Source organism: Spea bombifrons, chromosome 9, assembly GCF_027358695.1.
Source record: "Spea bombifrons isolate aSpeBom1 chromosome 9, aSpeBom1.2.pri, whole genome shotgun sequence".
Lineage (NCBI taxonomy): Eukaryota > Metazoa > Chordata > Amphibia > Anura > Pelobatidae > Spea > Spea bombifrons.
The window spans coordinates 882,501-907,206 of NC_071095.1; the positions used below are offsets into that span (position 1 = coordinate 882,501).

Sequence of the window (24,706 nt, forward strand, 5' to 3'; positions counted from 1 at the left end):
TGTGTCTGAGTGTATTAGTGTGAGTATATTAGTGTGTGTCTGTGTGTCTATGAGTGTATTAGTGTGAGTATATTAGTGTGTGTGTGTGTGTCTATGAGTGTATTAGTGTGTGAGTATATGAGTGTGTGTCTATGAGTGTATTACTGTGAGTATATTAGTGTGTGTGTCTGAGTGTATTAGTGTGAGTATATTAGTGTGTGTCTGTGTGTCTATGAGTGTATTAGTGTGAGTGTATTAGTGTGTGAGTATATGAGTGTGTGTCTATGAGTGTATTAGTGTGAGTATATTAGTGTGTGTATATGAGTGTGTGTATATGAGTGTATTAGTGTGTGAGTATATGAGTGTGTGTCTATGAGTGTATTAGTGTGAGTATATTAGTGTGTGTATATGAGTGTATTAGTGTGTGAGTATATGAGTGTGTGTCTGAGTGTATTAGTGTGAGTATATTGGAGTGTGTGTGTGAGTATAGTGTGTGTGTCTATGAGTGTATTAATGTGTGAGTATATGAGTGTGTGTCTATGAGTGTATTAGTGTGAGTATATTAGTGTGTGTATATGAGTGTGTGTCTGAGTGTATTAGTGTGAGTATATTGGAGTGTGTGTGTGAGTATAGTGTGTGTGTCTATGAGTGTATTAATGTGTGAGTATATGAGTGTGTGTCTATGAGTGTATTAGTGTGAGTATATTGGAGTGTGTGTGTAAGTATAGTGTGTGTGTCTATGAGTGTATTAATGTGTGAGTATATGAGTGTGTGTCTATGAGTGTATTAGTGTGAGTATATTAGTGTGTGTATATGAGTATATTAGTGTGTGTATATGAGTGTGTGTATATGAGTATATTAGTGTGTGTATATGAGTGTGAGTATATGAGTGTATTAGTGTGAGTATATTAGTGTGTGTATATGAGTATATTAGTGTGTATATGAGTGTGTGTCTGAGTGTATTAGTGTGAGTATATTGGAGTGTGTGTGTGAGTATAGTGTGTGTGTCTTTAAGTATATAACAATGTGTGTGCACCCATGTACGCCAAAACATGTTGACTCAGTACATGCATGTTCCAGAGCATACAGGAGGCCCAGACTGCCTTGCACACCGGCAGAATACACACCAAAGCCGTGTGCACCGCGTGGCCTCCTGCTGGATATGCCGAGCCGCGCCTTGAGCTTTTAAACGTAACGCGTGACCTTTGTAACGTCCTACATGGTTACAGCTCCTGCTGTTTGAGATTTATTACCATCCCAAAACCTCTTCACTTGGTGACCATCCTGAGAGCCTTAAAGTCTGTCGCCCTGTAAGACTTACATGCAGCAATAGAATCATACCAGTGTCTACATGTACGTGACGAGAATAACCCGGCGAGTCTTGTGTGGGGGGTGTAACATTAAATAAAAAATTTAAAAAAAATCCATGGACAGCTAAAGCTTCCGTCACCCAGCACTGGTGGTTTAGCTGCACCTCCCATCGGCTTTTCCAGACACATATACGGTTGTGTATTTCTCCAAGGAGCGCGTTCACACCAGGTTTCCGTATCCCACAACTGTGCGCATCGAGACTTACTATGGCTGTATGCCTCGGTGCGAATACCATCCCCTCAATCCAATCTCACGTATGGACCCTCCAGAGCGACACACACACACACACACACACACAACCCAGGACACCCGTTTGTTGGACCGCTCCCACAACTCAATTCCAATAAGCAGTTTTGTGTTAGGAGCCGTTTATTTTAAACAGTGAGATTTAACACAAACTTACAACATTAAAAAATAAATAAATAGAATATTTTACACGGAATGCACACAGCGAGCTTCCTGCACAGAAACGCAAACACTTCCAACCCGCAGAGATCAGCAGAGGACGTCTCGTGCAGCTCAGTCTACCTCCTCCATTCTGGAAGAGTCTTCGTCACCTTCGAGGGGAGGCATTTCTTCTGCTACAGGGGCAGTTACCTCTTCAGTAGCGCTGTCATCTTCATCAATACCTAAGACAACATATAACGTTTTTGGGTGTTTTTATAACAATTCTGCACAATTTAAATAATAGGAATAGAGATGAAGTCACACGGTTTTTAATGACAGGTCTTCTCTGCATTTAAGACCAGATTTGTAGAAGAGATTTCAACAGAATGAGAAGTTGCCAAAGCTAGTTTCTAAAACTGGAACTTACCTAGCCCGAGTTTGATCATCCTGTAGATGCGGTTGGAATGAGTCTGTGGATCTTCCAGGGTGAAGCCAGATGAGAGGAGGGCCGTTTCAAAGAGGAGAATCACCAGATCCTTTACAGACTTGTCATTCTTATCAGCCTCCGCTTTCTGCCTCAGAGTCTCAATGATCGCATGGTCCGGGTTGATCTCAAGGTGCTTCTTGGCAGCCATGTAGCCCATTGTGGTGTTGTCCCTCAGGGCCTGTGCCTTCATTATTCTCTCCATGTTCGCCGTCCAGCCGTAAGTGCTCGTTACAATGCAGCAGGGAGATGTAACCAGTCTGTTGGACACCGCAACCTGCAGACGAAAGACAGCAGGTTTAAGACAGGATGGAAAAATCAGAAGACGTGGGAAGACACCAGAGGGTGGACGAGGGAGTCTGCGAGAGCACAGCATTCATTACTAACCTTCTCCACTTTCTTTTCTAGTATGTCTTTCATGATCTTGCACAGGCTTTCGAATTTGGATTTTTTCTCCTCCTGCTTCTTTTTCTCCTCCTCATCTTCTGGAAGTTCCAACCCTTCCTTTGTAACAGAGACCAAGGTCTTGCCCTCAAACTCCTTCAGCTGCTGTACGCAGTACTCATCAATGGGCTCAATCATGTAGATCACTTCCAGCCCGTGCTTCCTCAGCCTTTCTACAAATGCCGAGTGGGCTACTTGTTCCTTGGTTTCACCTGCAGCAGTAAATAAGTTATTGAATGTGAGAAACCCTTCTCATCTAGTCAAAAGCTTATGTATGTTACATACATAATACACACACACACAGTTATTGGCTTACACTCAAAAGTAGAGGTCAAACCTCAAATCCACAAACATGTCCACTACACACAATGTCATACCTGTGATGTAGTAGATGTGTTTCTGGTTCTCCTTCATGCGTGTGCAATAGTCTTTCAGAGACACCATCTCATCTCCAGATGCGGATGTGTAGTACCTCAATAGCTCAGAGAGCTTGTTACGGTTTTGAGAGTCCTCGTGAATGCCAAGCTGAAAAGAGAACAGATTCATGAGCAACTCTTATTATAAATGTAACACACCAGCAAGTCAAAGCCGCTACATTCAACCAGCTCATCTGATCCAAGAAGTGTCAGTATTTTAAACTTCTTAGAATTAAGGTTTGTTTGCACCCCATATCCCTGAAGCATGTGAAGCTTTGGGGACCCTTGTATGTCATTTCACATATAATACAGCTAAAATACAACTCCTCTGTAAAGCAGTGCCATTAGATGAACTGACCTTGAGGTTCTTTGAGAACTGCTCATAGAACTTTTTGAAGTTCTCCTTGTCTTCTGACAGTTCTGTGAACAGCTCAAGGCATTTCTTCACCAAATTCTTCCTGATGACCTTCAAAATCTTACTCTGTTGCAACATCTCTCTGGAAATGTTCAGGGGCAGATCTTCAGAGTCCACAACTCCTCTGATGAAGTCTGGAGTCGGAGGACATCACAGCTCAGATTTTTGCCTCTAACAGACTTAAAAGGCAAATCTAGAGGGCAGACCATTGTACTCACTTAGATACTCTGGGATAAGATCCTCACAGTTGTCCATGATGAAGACTCTGCGTACGTACAGCTTAATATTATTTTTCTTTTTCTTGTTCTCGAACAAGTCAAAAGGAGCCCTCCTTGGCACAAACAGCAGCGCGCGGAATTCGAGCTGTCCTTCCACAGAGAAATGCTGTAATAAAATCAATGTGTATACATGTTACAAAGAGGAAGCATCACCAAATGCTTACAGGACTGTAAGGAATCTAGAAAGTAATCGTTCAAGACCCAGATGTCCAAAATTATGTGTTAACGTTTGTTAACAGAAATCTACCTTCACTGCCAGATGATCCTCCCAGTCGTTGGTCAGACTCTTGTAGAATTCTCCATACTCCTCATTGGTTATATCATCAGGGTTGCGTGTCCAGATAGGCTTGGTCTTGTTGAGCTCCTCCTGGTCAACATATTTTTCCTTGATCTTTTTCTTCTTTTTCTTGTCCCCTTCTTTCTTATCTGCCTCCTCGTCAGAGCCTACATCTTCAATCTCTGGCTTCTCCTCCTCTGGTTTTTCTTCCTCTTTCTTTTCTTCCTTCTCTTCTTCAGCTTCGTCATCGCTGACCTCCTTATCCCGTTCCTTCTCCACCTTTAAGAGGTACGTTTCAGGTTACAATAGTTCTCTACAAAAAGCTTTTAGTAAAGATGGAGACTGGAAAAGTAAAAGGAACTTACGAAGAGCGTAACGGGGTAGCCGATGAACTGAGAGTGCTTTTTCACTATTTCCTTAATCCTCTTTTCTTCCAGGTATTCAGACTGATCCTCCTTCAGATGCAGGATGACCTTTGTGCCACGACCAAGTGGTTCACCTGTTTTGTCAAAGTAGAAAATAAGATTTGTATCATTCCCTTCAGGAAGCTAAGTCAAAGCAAAACTAATAGAGGCATATAAACCATTTATCTACTATCTATAATATATTGTTTTTACCTATTACTCCTAATTTCATTGGATTCTAATTATCATCAATTGGGGTCACAACATGTCATTTATAAGTTGTTTTTTTTTTACATATATCACATAGAGTATTCATGGCATGGACCTGTATTAACCTGAAGTTATCCAAGAACAGTAAACCGTGAAATATAATGTTTTTTCAGCAGGGAGCGTCAGGGTAGACGGCACTTACTGTTGTCCACTTTGACTGTAAAGGATCCACCAGCGGAGGACTCCCAGGCATACTGCTCGTCATCATTGTGCTTGGTGATCACTGTAACCTTCTCGGCCACAAGGTACGCAGAGTAGAAGCCAACACCAAACTGACCAATCATGGAGATATCGGCCCCGGCCTGCAGAGCCTCCATGAAAGCCTTGGTTCCGGACTTGGCGATGGTTCCCAGGTTATTGATTAGATCGGCTTTGGTCATCCCGATGCCGGTGTCGATTACGGTGAGAGTACGATCATGTTTGTTGGGAATCAGGTCAATTTTCAGCTCTTTCCCAGAATCCAGTTTGCTCGGATCAGTCAGACTCTCATAGCGGATTTTGTCCAGAGCCTGAAATAAAATTCACTTTGTATTTTATACATGCTTTTAACGCGGTATATTTGCTCTTACATGAATTAGTGTTTTGAATCGGCCACTTACATCCGAAGAGTTAGAAATCAATTCTCTTAAGAAGATCTCTTTGTTGGAATAGAAAGTGTTAATGATCAAGGACATCAGCTGAGCGATCTCAGCCTGGAAGGCGAACGTTTCCATCTCGTCCTCCATCTGCTGGTCCTGGGTTGCAGCTTCTTCTGGCATCTGCAAAACATTTTGTTACTTCTCCTTGATACTTCACATAATCTTATTCAGAATCTCCATCGAGGCCACACTATGAAGCTTGTGCAAACGAATAACCACTGTACAGAGCTACAGAATATGATGGTGCTATATAAAGCAATAAATAATAAAGGCTTTAATACCCCACGCCACTGCAAGATGACACACGCCTGGATTGTTCTAGATGCAGGAGTGGGTGCAGAGTTGGATTCTATATCTCCACCGTCTCCTACTGGCAAGATGTGGAACTACACAATTCTAGAATCTACCATGAGGTACTGCAGCAGATTGCAAGGTGTAAGTGGAACTGCACCTCTAGAAGGGCATTAGGTGTACGCTGGAGCTTTCTCAGATCAGGGAAGTGTAAGCAGCCAGCATCACCTCTGCAGGAAGTTGCAGCATTAAGTCTTAAGGGTAGTGGCAGCTGTCATACCTTGGGAAAAGCCAGTGCTAGTGCATGGGGGGGGGGCTGCAGAGACCCCAGGCTGGTCACTGGAAGCCCTGGATTGGCCAATGCAGCCACCTGTGATCAAGCAGGGCAACATTCTGTATCTCCATTAACCACTGCAGAAACATAATGATTCCATAACACTGCTGCTGCTGCTGCTGCCCCCCCCCCAATGCTCAGACCTCCACTAACACATCCTAAACCCACACTGCTGGGGGCTACACCTTAACCTGTACCGAAAGGACTAGAAAGAAGAGCCTTTGGACTCAATTACACTGACCTGGACTGTCAGACCCCCACAACCAGAAACAACTCGCCCCCCCAACGGAAGCGAAATGCCCAGCCATTTAATGCAACCGACACATGTAGCCCGACAGTCATCACACCGATACAGGGACACAAGCCGAGGAGCGACCCCAAGAAAGAGGGCATTAAAAGACGGGCTATGAAGAGTTATTTGTTAGTTGTTCCCACCACCCCTGTGTTTACATTTAGCTCCCTCCGCGTGGGAGATGTCAGCCAATCAGAAAGGCCGCCGCAGTAACCAGTCTTTCGCGGTCCACTCAGACCAGGCATTGCATAAAGTGAGCTCATCTTCTTTCACCCAGTGGGGGGATTGTAAACCACAAAACGAACGTGAACCAGCTGCCCAACACAATCCATAACAACTCGGGAGTGTGTGCCAAGCACGCGTGGGGCGCAACGCAACACTTACCGTGACAGCTGCTCGCGCAATAAACCCCACTCGCTATAAACAGCCGTTTGTCAACCGCTTATAATTCCAACCGACGCGCTTCCTTTTCTACAGCAGCCCGGGGTCCGCACTTTCCAGAAGCCTCTGGAAGCTTCACTAACATCAACAAAGTGGGAGGAGCCGCGCGGATGGATGGAGCCAATGGTGAAAGCTCACGAAGTGTGGGCGCGGAAAGCCTCAATAATAATTTAGAGTAGCTGCCCCGCCTGTTGGGGAGAGGGCAGGTCCGCATGACGTCATCAAATCGGAGAAAACACTAGAAGCGTGGACACGGCATCCGTGCCTTGTTGCCCCTAGCAACATAGTGTTTCATAATTTCCATGAAACATGTGGTCTATGTAGATTTGCGTTTTTGCGTTAGATTGGCGTGAGTAAAAATATTAGTGTGTGTGTATATATAGAGAGAGACAGAGAGATGTGCGTCTGTTAGCACGTGTATAAGTGTATGTTAGAGGGAGTGTGTATAAGCATGAATGTGTGTGTTAGTATGTGTGTGTAAATACGTGTGCAATATAGGGTGATGGTAGGGGAATGAAAATGGTCGGGGAATAATGATTGTGCCGGAGGATGGGAATGCATAAAGATGTCGGTGGGCATCATGAGGGTCAGGGCCGTCATTACACTTACACATACATACATGCACACCCACTCTTACGCATACAGACACACAGCCACTCTTACACATACACAGCCACTCTCACATACATCCACACAGCCACTCTTACACATACATCCACTCTTACACATACACAGACCCACACAGCCACTCTTACACATACACACAGCCACCCTTACACATACAGCCACTCTTACACATACATACAAATACACTCATTCACTCTCTCATCCACACAGCTTTCCAACTACCTCAACCTACCTCTTACATTTTAGGAGAGCACCAGGTTTATGTATGCTGCTTATTGCCTATTGTGAAAGATTTATTTATTTATTTAAGTAAACTTGAAACGGCTTATTTAATTTTAAACCCATAGTCCTATATTCGAGGTCGTCTTCTAATCAGACCTCAAATAGAGGTCTGACTACAAGACTGAGATCCAGATCCACCGCATCTGTGCAATGCGTGTAGACAATCTCTGCTGCTGCAGGCACTTCTATGATGGAGCGCCGGCGCCACATGACCTTTCGGTGCTCATTTATAGAAGCCCCAGCAGTGGCAAAAGTTGCCTTCACCGGCTGCCTCAACTACGCATCAAGGAATCGGAAGCACAGGGAGAAGCCTAAGGAAGCACTGGTAAGTCGGGTGAGGGGAAGATTGGCACATGGGCTTTCTAGAGGCAGAATGGTATACAGGGGTTAAAAGGGTATATCAGGGAGGCAGAGGGGCATATCTAGAGGGCAAAGTGGCAGATAGGGGTCGAGGCATATCTTGGAGGCATACAAGAATGAACTCTCATAAACCGGGGCGGACTGACCCACGAGGGTCTGTTTACAGGAGCAGGACCCGTATTGTATGTAATTAAGCACCTCTATTCCAGGAGCCAGAGGTCTCTTCCTGCCCCGAGTGTTTCTACAAAGTCGCTCGTACGTGTCAGCAGTTCCTAAACCCCACTGACGTTCTAGGAGAAGCAAATACACACGAGTGCATCTGTTCTGAGTGGTCTTTATTTCAGGAACACTGAAACTAAACTTTTAATACAAAAAGAAATGTACTGAATATTTAAGTTTTCAAACAAATACAGTGCATGATATTGGAAAAGGGTCCAGCCAATACTCTCCACGCAAAATTAACAGTTACAGTGAGACAGACAATATAATTACATTTAACATATAGATGTATAACAAACACCATTCAATACATGACGTTTTTGTGATATTTTCAAGTCAACCGTCTCCTCAGGAGAAGTATATATATTACAGAACAAGCTCGTAGAAACATTCACATTCCTGTGGCGCGGGAACATACAGAACTATGAGATTAATCGACTTCCTCCATTCTGGATGAATCCTCGTCTCCTTCTAGAGGTGGGATGTCTTCCGCCTGTGGATTTGCTTCCTCTTCTGGGGAGGCCTCATCTTCATCAATTCCTACATAAAAAAAAAAAAAAAAAAAAAAAATTGAGGCAATCGATTTATCACTCCTAGAACCCTTAGTTTCCTCAAATTCTACTTTAGCTGACCGTGTCACTTTGTAATTAGGTCTGCAACAACTAAATATATTAACCAAATATTCTGGATTGAATTACAAACGCTTTTCCCTCCATACATATACTTCATAAACACATTTAAAGTTATAACCGGAGGAGAGCCGTACCTAGCCCGAGTTTGATCATCCTGTAGATGCGGTTGGAATGAGTCTGTGGATCTTCCAGGGTGAAGCCAGATGAGAGGAGGGCCGTTTCAAAGAGGAGAATCACCAGATCCTTTACAGACTTGTCATTCTTATCAGCCTCCGCTTTCTGCCTCAGAGTCTCAATGATCGCATGGTCCGGGTTGATCTCAAGGTGCTTCTTGGCAGCCATGTAGCCCATTGTGGTGTTGTCCCTCAGGGCCTGAGCCTTCATTATTCTCTCCATGTTCGCCGTCCAGCCATACGTGCTCGTTACAATGCAGCAGGGAGATGTAACCAGTCTGTTGGACACCGCAACCTGCAGACGCAAGACAGCAGGTTTAAGACAGGATGGAAAAATCAGAAGACGTGGGAAGACACCAGAGGGTGGACGAGGGAGTCTGCGAGAGCACAGCATTCATTACTAACCTTCTCCACTTTCTTTTCTAGTATGTCTTTCATGATCTTGCACAGGCTTTCGAATTTGGATTTTTTCTCCTCCTGCTTCTTTTTCTCCTCCTCATCTTCTGGAAGTTCCAACCCTTCCTTCGTAACAGAGACCAAGGTCTTGCCCTCAAACTCCTTCAGCTGCTGTACGCAGTACTCATCAATGGGCTCGATCATGTAGATCACTTCCAGCCCGTGCTTCCTCAGCCTTTCTACAAATGCCGAGTGGGCTACTTGTTCCTTGGTTTCACCTGCAGCAGTAAACAAGTTACTGAATGTTAGAAGCCCTTCTCATCTAGTCAAAAGCCTAATATACAATACTTGCACAACTACTCAACCATCTTACACACACACACACACACACACACACACACGTCATACCTGTAATGTAGTAGATGTGTTTCTGGTTCTCCTTCATGCGTGTGCAATAGTCTTTCAGTGACACCATCTCATCTCCAGATGCGGATGTGTAGTACCTCAATAGCTCAGAGAGCTTGTTACGGTTTTGAGAGTCCTCGTGAATGCCAAGCTGAAAAGAGAGCAGATTCATGAGCAACTCTTATTATAAATGTAACACACCAGCAAGTCAAAGCCGCTACATTCAACCAGCTCATCTGATCCAAGAAGCACCAGTATTTTAAACTTCATGTTTAGCTACTGGATTCTTAAGATTAAGGTTTGTTCGCATGTGAAGCTTTGGGGACCCTTGTATGTCATTTCACATATAATACAGCTAAAATACAACTCCTCTGTAAAGCAGTGCCATTAGATGAACTGACCTTGAGGTTCTTTGAGAACTGCTCATAGAACTTTTTGAAGTTCTCCTTGTCTTCTGACAGTTCTGTGAACAGCTCAAGGCATTTCTTCACCAAATTCTTCCTGATGACCTTCAAAATCTTACTCTGCTGCAACATCTCTCTGGAAATGTTCAGGGGCAGATCTTCAGAGTCCACAACTCCTCTGATGAAGTCTGGAGTCGGAGGACATCACAGCTCAGATTTTTGCCTCTAACAGACTTAAAAGGCAAATCTAGAGGGCAGACCATTGTACTCACTTAGATACTCTGGGATAAGATCCTCACAGTTGTCCATGATGAAGACTCTGCGTACGTACAGCTTAATATTATTTTTCTTTTTCTTGTTCTCGAACAAGTCAAAAGGAGCCCTCCTTGGCACAAACAGCAGCGCGCGGAATTCGAGCTGTCCTTCCACAGAGAAATGCTGTAATAAAATCAATGTGTATACATGTTACAAAGAGGAAGCATCACCAAATGCTTACAGGACTGTAAGGAATCTAGAAAGTAATCGTTCAAGACCCAGATGTCCAAAATTATGTGTTAACGTTTGTTAACAGAAATCTACCTTCACTGCCAGATGATCCTCCCAGTCGTTGGTCAGACTCTTGTAGAATTCTCCATACTCCTCATTGGTTATATCATCAGGGTTGCGTGTCCAGATAGGCTTGGTCTTGTTGAGCTCCTCCTGGTCAACATATTTTTCCTTGATCTTTTTCTTCTTTTTCTTGTCCCCTTCTTTCTTATCTGCCTCCTCGTCAGAGCCTACATCTTCAATCTCTGGCTTCTCCTCCTCTGGTTTTTCTTCCTCTTTCTTTTCTTCCTTCTCTTCTTCAGCTTCATCATCGCTGACCTCCTTATCTCGTTCCTTCTCCACCTTTAAGAGGTACGTTTCAGGTTACAATAGTTCTCTACAAAAAGCTTTTAGTAAAGATGGAGACTGGAAAAGTAAAAGGAACTTACGAAGAGCGTAACGGGGTAGCCGATGAACTGAGAGTGCTTTTTCACTATTTCCTTAATCCTCTTTTCTTCCAGGTATTCAGACTGATCCTCCTTCAGATGCAGGATGACCTTTGTGCCACGACCAAGTGGTTCACCTGTTTTGTCAAAGTAGAAAATAAAATTTGTTAGTGAACTAGAAGAAATAATGCAATAGTATTACAAAAATAGTATCTGATTTTGTATGTAAATGAAAGCTTGTGGAATAGATCAATTATACTTATTTAAAAGCTGCTATATTTCCTTCCATAGGCAAATAAGTACTTGTATTACCCCGAATTTATACACAATAACAAACATTAAAGAATTATTAAATCATTAGCGTAACTAAGCAGAACTAACCATTATCAGGTCGGATAGTGAAGGATCCACCAGCGGAGGACTCCCAGGCATACTGCTCGTCATCATTGTGCTTGGTGATCACTGTAACCTTCTCGGCCACAAGGTACGCAGAGTAAAAGCCAACACCAAACTGACCAATCATGGAGATATCGGCCCCGGCCTGCAGAGCCTCCATGAAAGCCTTGGTTCCGGACTTAGCGATGGTTCCCAAGTTATTGATAAGATCGGCTTTGGTCATCCCGATGCCGGTGTCGATTACGGTGAGAGTACGATCATATTTGTTGGGAATCAGGTCAATTTTCAGCTCTTTCCCAGAATCCAGTTTGCACGGATCAGTCAGACTCTCATAGCGGATTTTGTCCAGAGCCTGAAATAAAACAAGTTAGCCATGTTTTTAAATAGATTGCATTAAAAGCAGGTATCGCTCTTACTTCAGTTAGTCTTTTGATGTGACAACTTACATCCGAAGAGTTAGAAATCAATTCTCTTAAGAAGATCTCTTTGTTGGAATAGAAAGTGTTAATGATCAAGGACATCAGCTGAGCAATCTCAGCCTGGAAGGCGAACGTCTCCATGTCCTCCTCCATCTGTTGGTCCTGGGTTCTGGCTTCTTCTGGCATCTAGACACAATGACATAAGAGTATAGATATAAATGAGCTCTGCTAACACAATAAAAAGCAGTGGATACAGGATTGGCCGCCCTATTCCCCCCATGGCTAACAGAATAAGATTACTTTTTAGTTTCTAAACCATTTTATAGCTGCAAAAATAAGCATTCTCAGTGCCCTAGTTACAAATAAATAGGTCAAGTATGCAGAGGTTGCCACAAAGCCCCCTAGCGGCAGATTTAAGAACTGCAGGTTTCTAGAAGTTACTACAGAAGACTGCAGTACTAACCCCCCCACCCTCCCCGATCCTGCAGGCAGTTACTAACCAGCAAGAATGTGGAGCAACACCATGTATCTACTACTTGCATTAGATATAGACACTAACACCACTACTGCACAAATTACTTGTTACAAACAAGCCACACAAAAGATAACATTGAATCTCACAATTAAAGGGGGGGGTAGGGGCATAGCTGTAAGGAGACACTCAGGGCTTATCCGGATAAACTGCTCTGCATTGAAGGGGCTTTAATGTTTTCGGCAACAGAACCCTGAAAAATTATCCAAAAGCCATCTTGCCCAGGAATCTGTACAAAGCATCACAGTAACTATTACTTCATCAACTAGACAGTCAAGATCCGCACCAACCGACCAACACATAGGCTCACTCTGGAAGCTCTCATGACTGCCTATGGATCTCAGTCACAGTAAGAGTTATATGGGCCGTTTACCTGTCTAGCTCTATCATTAATTAGCAAGTGGGGGCAAAAACACGGGGCATCGTGAAAAGGCAAACCAGATCCCAACACCAACTGCAGCCTGATGAGGCCCCGGTTAGATTAGATGCCCGATTCATGGGTTCAATTGGTTTATGACAGCACTGACATCCACCATGGCGCAGTACAAAGCCAATGAGAAGACGACCCTTGTATACAAACATGAGACGGTAGCCGGGCCCCCCTATACAGCACTCCCTATGGCTAATGCCAGTGATAGTACAGGGTGGGATGCGCTGCAGCGAATGCGGACTCCTGTCATTACCCGAGCAGGTGCCGGATTTAGAAGGCTTTGAAACAGTCCAATCCGGAGCAGGAGGCACGGAGCGCGAATGACGCCGCAGCATTGTTCTCATACCATCGGGATAAACTTACCGTGATTGGTCGCTGAGAACCAGCCTAGTCTCCGCAGCGCAGCTATAGAACTCTACCGGCTGCAGCGGGCGCGACTCCTTTTATAAGGACACCGCAAACCCAAACCTTCGAGCAAAGTCTGGAACCTTCAAAACCGTCACGGGGCGGGAAGAGCCGCGCGGACAGAAGCAGCCAATGAGAGAGCCACCAGGGTGTGCGTGCCCGAAAACTCTCGAATATTCTAAGTCGTGTTGTGGGCGGGGTCTGCGTGACTTTACCAAATCATTGGAAAACACTAGAAGGATGGAGAAGGAAACTATGCGCTTGTTGCCCGTAGCAACGGAAAAAACTCCATTAAAGTCACATTCTTCTGGATCTAGATTTAATTAATATGATTCGGATTGTGTGTTAATAATAGGTATATAAACACAATGTATGGAAATGTAGCATTCTGGTGCGGTGTACTGTGTGCAGCAGCACGGATCATATAGATGTCTGTAAAAATGTCATTTCTAATTGGTATTTTATCGAAGAATCCGGTATAAAAATCATAGAAATGAATTAGGAGATGAATAAGAATTAATAATATTGTCAAAGCAACGAGCTGGTATTTAGTTAGGAAAAGGAATCCTGTTTTGTGGCACGGAAATAAATTCAGGGCCAAACTGCAGATGACTGGTGGCCGTGGCACTTGAAGGCCGGTGGCCACCAAGTGACTTTGGTGCAGCCACTGTCAGGGATAGGCCTTTGTGAAGCTCCATAAAACATCCCAGTAAATGTCCATCATGCGCAATATTGGTCTCCCAGCAGCCAGGAGGGCATTTGCCGGTTTACCAGAATGCCACTCTAGGTCTGGATACATCATTTGGGAAACATTTACTTCCAAGGTGTCCCTGTTTAGCGATAAATCCCTCTTTGGGGGAGCAGATCCCCCTCTCTCCCCTTATCCCCCTCTCTCCTCTGATCCCCCTCTATCCCCTGATCCCCCTCTCTCCTTTGATCCCCTTTTCTCCTCTGATCCCCCTCTATCCCCTGGTCCCCCTCTCTCCTTTGATCCCGTTTTCTCCTCTGATCCCCCTCTATCCCCTGATCCCCCTCTCTCCTTTGATCCCCTTTTCTCCCCTGATCCCCCTCTCTCCCCTGATGCCCCTCTTTTTTAGGAGCTCAGACTGTTTGCTGGGTACGAGGGTATCGCAGGATTCCAGAGTATGTAACAATAGTTTGTTTATAAACAGCAGGGAATGTGTATAAATCACATTGTGTAATAAAACGCCTTGTTTCTCCTCTAAGTGTCTATTAGTGGTTTATTTGTCGCTATTATGGGGTCATAAAGCTCCAGAGAGATCTCCCATGTTTTGGGATGGGTATAAGGGATCGCCCCTGTTTAAGGCGGGGGGGCAGGGTTAGTGGTTACAAAATTTTCCGTCCTTTGGGGACTTTCCCTTAAACCGAATATGATATTTCCCATGAAAGGGACGTCAGCTATCGTTTCTGTACATGAGAGTGAATGAATGCGTATTTATTACTATTACCGTATTGGCTCGGATATAGGCCGCCCCCGTATATAGGCCGCACCCTAAAAGTTTGGTGTTTTTTTAAAGAAAAAGTTTTTTTTCTTTAAAAAAGCACCAAAAAAAACATGCTGCCACTCTGTCCTCTCCCCCCCCCGAGATATGCTGCCACTCTGTCCCTCCCCCCCCGAGATATGCTGCCACTCTGCCCCCCCCCGAGATATGCTGCCACTCTGCCCCCCCCAACCTATGCTGCCACTCTGTCCCCCCCCCCCCCCGAGATATGCTGCCACTCTGCCCCCACCCCCGACTTACCAGAGCAGACTCCCGGGTGTCTTGCGGGGCCGGAGGGGGACATCTATGCACATCGTGTATACAACTCCCGGTGCCAGCACTCAGAGGAAGTGCCGGCACCGGAAGTTGTATACGCGATGTGCATAGATGTCTTCCGCCGGCCCTGCAAGACACCCGGGAGTCTGCTCTGGTAAGTCGGGGGGAGGGGGGATGTAAAATGCATCATGCGGACGTTCACCGGCAGCGGCGCATCGCCGCAGCTGGTGAACGTCCACGCGATGCGCTTAGACAACCTCCCGTGCCGGTACTCCCCCCGTGGAAAGTGCCGGCAGGGGAGGCTGTCTGAGCGTATCAGACAGTAGGATACAGGTCCCCTGCACCGCTGCGGGGGATCTGTATCCTGACCCCGCTGCCTGCCCGGCGCCCGGGACTGCATGTCCCGGGCGTCGGGCGCTAGACCCCGAATATAGGCCGCACCCCCACTTTAAAGACTTAAAGTGGGGGAAAAAAGTGCGGCCTATATTCGGGCCAATACGGTATTTATTGTTTTATATAGCGCCATCAGATTCCATAGCGCTGTAACGACTTGACTTGAAACAACAGGCGAGGAAGGCCCTGTAACAAGCTTACAATCTACTATGAGTAGGAACATGGGAGCGCATTAGATTCAGATGGATGGCGCGGGAGGCAGTTACGCCTGTTACTGCCCTGAGATTAGGAGTATTATTGCTGCCCCGGGATAAGGAGTATTATTGCTGCCCCTGGATCAGGAGTATTATTGCTGCCCCGGGATAAGGAGTATTATTGCTGCCCCTGGATCAGGAGTATTATTGCTGCCCCTGGATCAGGAGTATTATTGCTGCCCCATGTTGGTATTATCGCTGTGATAAAGCTGCATCTCTTCTGTCTCTCTGTCTCTGGCTTCTGGAAGTATCCGCTTCACTCTCGGGAATCACGTGGAAGGGCTTTGTCTCCTCGGACTGTCTACACGCTGGGGCATTGGTTATTAGCGCTGGGGCATTTATAAAGGAATATTTACCCTGAAATAAAGAGAAACTTAATGGTGCAGAGGAAGCAAACACTGGCCCATCTAGTCTGCCCATCAGGGCCATTTGCTTTACATATTAATTATTTAGGAGAGAGTTGTACACAATGCAAGCACGCTTCAATTCATTTGCTTATACTACCACCACTGGAGGACTACTTCATGTATCCACTACTTTTTCTGTAACATCAATGCAAACCCCGCCCTGTCCTCTAGTTCTGTCACTCCGGCTCTTATAACATATGAGGTTATATGCTAAGTATACAGCTATGCTTTATAATATATGACAATAACCCCGCAGTGACCGGGATATAAAGCCCACGTGGATACGTTGGGCCGGTTTCTCCCAGAAACTGATGTTTTAAGTCAGATATCATCCAGCCTATTGAGAGATCCGAATAAAACGAGTGCAAAGTTTAGAATGTGGTTTTATCACCATAGCAACCTACAGCTTGCTCCAATCATCAGGAAGCTTCTGTTGACTGCAGAAATTGCCCCTGAATGACTTTTTAACCCATAAACCCCCGACCTGGTTATCTGCTCTGTAATAATAACCTGGAGATTGAAGCTTTTTCCGCATAAACCTTTGCGCTTTATAATAAATATTTGAGCTGATAGTATCCAAGTGTGTCTGTCTGTCGGTCTGTCGGTCTGTCCATCGTCTTATTCACTCTTTCACTTATATTCCATATTTTTGGGGGCAGCTGATTTTGGGTTCGGGGTTCTGATTTCTTGTATTAACTCTTTCGGTGTTGGTGGTGCAGGCAACGGCTGCTTGCAGATTGGCTCTTCATACTGGCACTGATACAGTTAAAACAAGCAAAAAAACATTCAATATAAATGGATGTGAAGTAATGCAAATATATCGGGTACTCTCATTCTTGATACCCCCTCCCCCACCCGGGCAGGGAGCTGACACCCGATACCCGACTTGTACCCGCTCCAGGGGAGACATGGATACTTCTCGGCGCTTCCCTGGAATGAGACGGACCCTTCCAGAAACCAGAGCCCGCTTTATAAAGAGCGAGCCGGCAGAGGCTGGAGGCAGAAAGAAGAGAGAGTGCGCTTATCCCGATACAGGGTATACGGGGACTGCGATTATACATCCCGATACGGGGACTGCGATTATACATCCCGATACGGGGACTGCGATAACACATCCTGATTACAGGGGCAGCTATAGCCAGATTGAAGATTTGCGACATAACCGGTCACTGGGACAGCGATAACACGTATCGTAATACCAGATCGCCGACACAGCATCCGGAGCAGACTCACCGATAGCGAAATAACCGAAGCCCCAGCAAGGTATGAGCGAAGTATTTGGGATCTCGCATTGGGGCAGCAGAGACCGGACGGGGGGGGGGGCAGATTTGGTGATGGATAACCGGGTGGGACGGAGAATACAGCGGGGGGACAGATGTGGCTGGGGGTGAATGAATGGGCTGATGTCTAATATAAGATCAAGGGAGAGTTTTAAGAGCTGGGGCATTTAGAATGTGGGAGTGCGGGGGATTCCAGCTGAATCATTGGGGTTCTGTCTGATTATGGGGTCAGACCCTGTATGAATGATAAAACCCCAGCAGGGGCACATATAGAATGCATATCATGCTATACAGAACCTGCATTAATCTAATGCAGTCTCACCAAATGCTAGTTATTTGGAATGAACTATAAGGATCCCTGATTTCACCATGTTTACATAAAAAATCCTCCGCAATAAATGAAACATCAATGATTTATATCCCTGAATGCATTTTATAGTTCATGCTATATCAGCTTGTACAGCACTGCATTACATGTTGGCGCGTTATAATAGAGACAAGAAATAATAGTGATACACAATTATTAATTCATTATTTTTTTTATCAATAATGGTATTTATAAAAAAATAAGCTTGACAAGAGGAACAAAAAACTACGTTCCCTGTGACTTCCCACCCAGTCTGCTATTAGGGCAGTAAAAGGGTTTAACATGGAATGGACCATGAAGTATTCAGTAGTATAAATACTGAAAACGGGAAAATGTTCTCTATAATACAGATCAGCTCAGTTGAAAGTTGTATGATGGTTTTCCTTAAATTGTATTTTTTTGTCCTCTTTAGATGCCCGAGGACTTAAGGACTGTTCAGGATCACGCGATGGAGGAGGAAGTGGAGACGTTTGCTTTCCAGGCAGAAATTGCCCAACTTATGTCTTTAATCATAAACACCTTCTATTCTAATAAAGAGATTTTCCTGCGAGAAATTATTTCCAACTCATCTGATGTAAGTATATCCAAATATGTCAACAGAAATGACATTTATTTTATCACTGTGTTTCACTATTTGAATTTTAAATAATTTGTTTTATTTCAGGCCCTGGACAAAATCCGCTATGAGAGTCTGACTGATCCGAGCAAACTGGATTCTGGGAAAGAGCTGAAAATTGACCTGATTCCCAACAAACATGATCGTACTCTCACCGTAATCGACACCGGCATCGGGATGACCAAAGCCGATCTTATCAATAACCTGGGAACCATCGCCAAGTCCGGAACCAAGGCTTTCATGGAGGCTCTGCAGGCCGGGGCCGATATCTCCATGATTGGTCAGTTTGGTGTTGGCTTCTACTCTGCGTACCTTGTGGCCGAGAAGGTTACAGTGATCACCAAGCACAATGATGACGAGCAGTATGCCTGGGAGTCCTCCGCTGGTGGATCCTTTACAGTCAAAGTGGACAACAGTAAGTGGTTCTTGAATGTGGTAGGGTACTTGGTTCAAGCTTCCCAAAGCCCATTTGTACAGACTGTTATTCCAATGTAATTTCCAATTTATTTTCCCACCCAAGAGTGCACTAATGGCCTCTTTTTAACGCTAGGTGAGCCTGTTGGTCGTGGTACAAAGGTTATTTTGCACCTTAAGGAAGATCAAACAGAATATTTGGAAGAGAGGAGAATAAAAGAAATTGTGAAGAAACACTCACAATTCATTGGCTATCCAATTACATTATATGTAAGTATGATGTTCCTCCCAGGCTCTTGCCGGCAAAAAAAAGGTTAAATATATCTGGTCAAGCTAATCTCTGAAATATGAATAGTCATCAAACTCATAATGATGTCATCCAAACATTACTATTCCAAATTCCTTTAACAAAGGAATGTCAATGATTGGTGACCTGTGCTAATGGGTTGGCTAGGACTTTGTAACCATGCACCAAATCAGGTTCTTGGCAAACCATACCGAGTAAAGAAAGACAGCATTCTATTTTTCTTCCACTTCTTATAATGCAGGTGGAAAAACAGCGTGAAAAGGAAATCAGCGACGACGAGGCAGAGGAGGTAACCGAGGAGAAAGAGGAAGAAAAGGGCGAAAAGCCGGAAATTGAGGATGTTGGTGCTGATGAGGAAGAGGATGATACGAAAGGAAACAAGAAAAAGAAGACAAAGAAGATCAAAGAAAAATATACTGACAGTGAAGAGCTTAATAAGACCAAGCCTATCTGGACACGCAACCCTGATGATATAACCAACGAGGAGTATGGAGAATTCTACAAGAGTCTGACCAACGACTGGGAGGATCATCTGGCTGTTAAGGTAAGTTATCACTATTGTTTAAATCTCTCAATTTACTAAATGGATTTTTGTTATCTCGGAAAATACACAACATGTCCTGAAACCTTCCAGTCAAATTTGAAACCGAGCAACCATTGTGGGGCAAATGATCAGAGGGGGGTAATACCATACAAGGTTATCGTAAATTATGGACCCCATAATACCATTCAAGCTTATCCTAAATTAGGGACCCTGCTCGTATAAGCCCCCCTGTATAATTGGTGAGTCTCCAACTCCTTTGAAATCTTATTGCTATGAATATGTGTTGCTCATTAACAAACTAATGGTTATATGGATTTATGTATAATCCTTTTCATCACTTGTAAAATGGGGCCCCCCAAATCTTTTTTTTGCTTAGGGCCCCTAAAATGGGTTTAGGGACCGCCCATTGTCCTTAAGGGGTTAAAGTAGGGTTTCTAGTTGAGGTACCTTCTGTTTTAATAAACCCTAATGTGTTTTTCCACCCAGCACTTCTCTGTAGAGGGGCAACTGGAGTTCCGAGCTCTTCTGTTCACTCCGCGACGAGCCGCTTTTGACCTGTTTGAGAACAGGAGGAAAAAAAATAACATCAAGCTGTACGTGCGTAGAGTTTTCATCATGGACAACTGCGAGGAGCTGATGCCTGAGTATCTGAGTAAGCAGATTGTGGACTGTTGCCATAAACTTTAAGGGAATATCTTAATATTTATTTCTCTTCTTGCTAGATTGTGGCAATAGATACGCCTGTGTAATTCATACTTGTAGCTGTGAGCATTTGAGGTGTGATGGAACCCGTATCACCAGGGGCGTAACTAGAAACCTCAGGGCCCCGGTGCAAGAATCTGTTAAGTACACCCCCCACCCCCACCCCATCTATCCCTTTCTCACTATCTACCCTCTCCCTCCCTAACCCCCTTCTCACAATCTCCCCTCTCCCTCCCTAACCCACCTTCTCACAATCTCCCCTCTCCCTCCCTAACCCACCTTCTCACAATCTCCCCTCTCCCTCCCTAACCCACCTTCTCACAATCTCCCCTCTCCCTCCCTACCCCACCTTCTCACAATCTCCCCTCTCCCTCCCTAACCCACCTTCTCACAATCTCCCCTCTCCCTCCCTAACCCACCTTTTCACAATCTCCCCTCTCCCTCCCTACCCCACCTTCTCACAATCGCCCCTCTCCCTCCCTACCCCCTTCTCACAATCTACCCTCTCCCTCCCTACCCCCCTTCTCACAATCTACCCTCTCCCTCCCTACCCCCCTTCTCACAATCTACCCTCTCCCTCCCTAACCCACTTTCTCACAATCTACCCTCTCCCTCCCTACCCCTCTTCTCACGATCTACCTACCCCCCTTTGTAGGTCACTTACCATCAACTCCTGTGTTGGGAGCGTGAGGCGTTTGTCTCGGGTGCCGGCGCTTCACTGCTGAGCGCTGGCATATGACGTGAAGCGCCGGCACCCGAGACAAACGCCTCACGCTCCCAACACTGCACTCTGGGCAGCGCTGAGGCAGGCGGCGGCGACGGTGGCAGCAGCGGGGAGCAGCGGGGGGAGCAGCGGCATCCTGGATTTCTGTCAGTCAGGGGGGCCCAAGAGTGCTGAAAACGACCGCTCGGCACCCCTTGGGCCCCCCCTGACTGGCAGAACTCCAGGGCCCGGTCGCAGTCGTGACCCCTGCGACCCCGGTAGTTCCGCCACTGCGTATCACCTAGCTAATTGAGAATACCCGCTCTTCTGATGTTACTGTGAACAGTTATGGTGACATAGAAGCACTTGCTCTTTGTAGATTTTATGAAAGGAGTGGTGGACTCAGAGGACCTTCCACTGAACATTTCCCGTGAGATGCTGCAGCAGAGCAAGATTCTCAAAGTGATCAGAAAGAACTTGGTGAAGAAGTGTTTGGAACTCTTCACCGAGCTATCAGAGGATAAAGACAATTACAAAAGGTTTTATGAGCAGTTTTCCAAGAATCTAAAGGTACCGTGATTCTCAAACTGTGGGGAATTTATTGTGTTGTGTTTGCTGTAAAATTGAGTTAATACAGTAATTTAACACCATCACGTGTCCTGAGGATTGATAACTGTCACTGGTGCGTTGGGCGCCTGCCTTCTTCTACCCCTTGGCCTTGTTACCTTCTGTTCTCTGGCAGAAAACACATGGGACATATTCTTGCCTAGGTCAACGAGCAGCAGATCTAGGGGTCAGCACCCTGGGCTACTTTACTAGGGAGCATTTGGGTGACTGACCTCCCTAGTACACCGCAGCACCGCAGCTGTCAACGGGCTGGTTGGAGACATCAGACATCTCCATTAGAACAGGCCTTTTATACCATAGAGACCTGTGTCTACTTCCATAGTATCTTTACAGCGTGTTTTAAAGAGGAGAACCACAACATGCCATCATATGCCTAAAGAAATGCCCATAGGAGCGAAAAAGGACCTCCTCGTAGGGCAGCAGCTCTTGCAAATAGATTGTTGCACATGGGTCCCTCTAGGACTGTGTGGAATATTGTCACGTACAGTATATACTGTATATCAGCCAGCGATAAACTCACATTTATTTTTTATTTTTATTCATTAACCTTTCAGCTTGGAATTCACGAAGATTCACAGAACTGTAAGAAGCTTTCTGAACTTTTACGCTATTATTCCTCTGCTTCTGGAGATGAAATGATCTCTCTCTCAGAATATGTCTCTCGCATGAAGGAAAATCAGAAGCATATTTACTACATCACAGGTAAGACATGTTCAGCTCTTACTGTCCTTTTTTAAAATAGTGAGGCCTGCAGTGTGGGGCATCCAGGAGTTCCCCAAACATTTGGAGATTCTTTGGTAACTTCAAGTATTCCTCAATTATGCAGGTGAAACAAGAGAACAGGTGGCTCACTGCGCCTTTGTGGAGAGGCTTCGGAAACATGGGCTGGAAGTGATCTACATGATCGAGCCTATAGATGAGTACTGCGTCCAGCAGCTGAAGGAGTTTGATGGTAAAACGTTGGTTTCAGTTACCAAAGAAGGCTTGGAGCTTCCAGAAGATGAAGAGGAGAAAAAGAAAAAAGAAGAAAAACAAGAAAAGTTTGAAAATCTCTGCAAGATCATGAAAGACATCCTGGAAAAGAAAGTAGAGAAGGTTGGTTGGATACTTTGCATCGAATACCTTGAACTGATACTTTGTATCATCAAATACTCTTTAAATACATGCAGTGTATGCGTGTCTGTGTATGTGTGAGGGGGTTGTGCAATGTACTTGTGGACAACATGGAGCAAAATATAATGTTGAGTCAAAACTTTCAGGACATCATTTGTAGAACAGGCCTCTGAGACCCTTAAAGCTTACATGACTTGGCTTTGTTTTCTTATGTTGGCTCGATAAAATATGTTACCTACCCACTAAAACTCCATGTTTGAGAAGAACAAACCATATTCTGAACACACTGGAAATGTTTACCATATCTTTATTCTGTCCTATTCCAGGTGGTCTTATCAAACCGGCTAGTTGAATCTCCGTGTTGCATTGTGACCAGTACCTATGGTTGGACAGCAAACATGGAGAGAATAATGAAGGCTCAGGCCCTGAGGGACAACACCACAATGGGCTACATGGCTGCCAAGAAGCACCTTGAGATCAACCCGGACCATGCGATCATTGAGACTCTGAGGCAGAAAGCGGAGGCTGATAAGAATGACAAGTCTGTAAAGGATCTGGTGATTCTCCTCTTTGAAACGGCCCTCCTCTCATCTGGCTTCACCCTGGAAGATCCACAGACTCATTCCAACCGCATCTACAGGATGATCAAACTCGGGCTAGGTACGTACTTTATTATTTTTTGAGTGTATCCCATTTGTACTTTGATGCGTATTGCAAATAAAATGAGAGGGCAAACTTGCAACTTGAAAGAGGTCTAAAGGATCTCCCGGCCTTATTCCAAATAGAATTTTTTTATCTGATGTTCTATCGTATATTAGGGAAAGGGTATAACCCACATAACATGGCTATGCGATAAATATGATTTGTTATTCACTCAAAATGGAAAAGTTACCGAAAAGCTATGAGCTGCAGACCGAATCATCCCTTTCGTTTATATGGAAATTATTACAGTGCGATTTGATTGCGTGTAACAACTGGCGCTGATTTATTCAAAGATATTCTTCAGTTGCTAAAATTGACTAGTTTCCCGAGCCAGTTCAACGTTATCCAGATATATAGTTACTATTTATAAAGTACCAACGAGCACAATAGCACAACGTACACGGAATATTAAACAAAATGGTAATACTGATGAGTAATATAGTAATAGGACTCTAGACAGAATTATATGTTGCCCTCAGCCTTATGACCTGTCCATGTTATTTAGGAATTGATGAAGATGAGGCTACACTAGAGGAGGATTCATCTGTACAGGTGGACGACCTGCCACCGCTGGAAGAACACGCGGATTCATCTAGAATGGAAGAAGTTGACTGATTTACTGTAAAATGGTTCTGTATGTTCTGTGCCACTGAGATGATTAGACATGAAAATCTAGAAAAATAAAGAAAATAAAACTTGGAGCGATCCAAGTTTTCTTTTCTTTGCTTCATTTTCTTGTCGAACAGCCAATTTTATTTATGTCTATTTATTGGGATAGCTATTTATTTTTATTTCAGTAGCGCCGTTACCCTGCTTTATAGACATGAATACCTGTTTCTGGATTTTGTACGCTTTATACATCTCCCAAGGAGATTTGCAATTGAAGTGACTTATTTTCTTCCGTTTGGTAGTTGGATAAATGGATCATATACATCTAACTGTTCAATATGGGAATTTCACATGTGCCAACCCTGTGTATATTATTATAAATATTATTACTAGCTAATAATTTAAATTTGTGATCAGTATGTTCTAAAATAAAGAAATATATTTGATTACAGTAACAACGCAAAATATCTACCTAGTTTGTGTCTTTCTATTTATTTAATTTGTTTTTTTGTTTCTTT

At 44.5% G+C, this 24,706-nt stretch overlaps 3 protein-coding genes across 3 annotated transcripts; 1 reads left to right on the plus strand and 2 right to left on the minus strand.

The window, feature by feature from the left end:
* Positions 1-1,701: 1,701 nt before the first annotated feature.
* On the minus strand, positions 1,702-5,483 carry LOC128505287 (heat shock protein HSP 90-alpha). Its single transcript, XM_053475607.1, has 10 exons — positions 5,325-5,483; positions 4,868-5,234; positions 4,417-4,550; positions 4,022-4,330; positions 3,715-3,880; positions 3,440-3,630; positions 3,043-3,190; positions 2,609-2,877; positions 2,165-2,498; positions 1,702-1,979 (listed from the first exon to the last, which is right to left on the minus strand). Exons 1-10 carry the CDS (start codon positions 5,481-5,483, stop codon positions 1,870-1,872), a joined length of 2,187 nt encoding a protein of 728 aa, XP_053331582.1. The 3' UTR covers positions 1,702-1,869.
* A 3,156-nt stretch (positions 5,484-8,639) lies between these two features.
* LOC128505102 (heat shock protein HSP 90-alpha-like) lies at positions 8,640-13,446 on the minus strand. The gene is made up of 11 exons (XM_053475403.1): positions 13,331-13,446; positions 12,033-12,191; positions 11,572-11,938; positions 11,194-11,327; positions 10,799-11,107; positions 10,492-10,657; positions 10,217-10,407; positions 9,819-9,966; positions 9,420-9,688; positions 8,976-9,309; positions 8,640-8,749 (listed from the first exon to the last, which is right to left on the minus strand). The coding sequence occupies exons 2-11, from the start codon at positions 12,189-12,191 to the stop codon at positions 8,640-8,642; spliced, it is 2,187 nt and encodes a 728-aa protein (XP_053331378.1). The 5' UTR covers positions 13,331-13,446.
* A 4,817-nt stretch (positions 13,447-18,263) lies between these two features.
* Positions 18,264-24,210, plus strand: LOC128505275 (heat shock protein HSP 90-alpha-like). Its single transcript, XM_053475591.1, has 10 exons — positions 18,264-18,425; positions 18,516-18,882; positions 19,018-19,151; positions 19,430-19,732; positions 20,219-20,384; positions 21,517-21,707; positions 22,319-22,466; positions 22,591-22,859; positions 23,204-23,537; positions 24,085-24,210. The coding sequence occupies exons 1-10, from the start codon at positions 18,264-18,266 to the stop codon at positions 24,192-24,194; spliced, it is 2,184 nt and encodes a 727-aa protein (XP_053331566.1). The 3' UTR covers positions 24,195-24,210.
* The last annotated feature ends 496 nt before the right edge of the window (positions 24,211-24,706 follow it).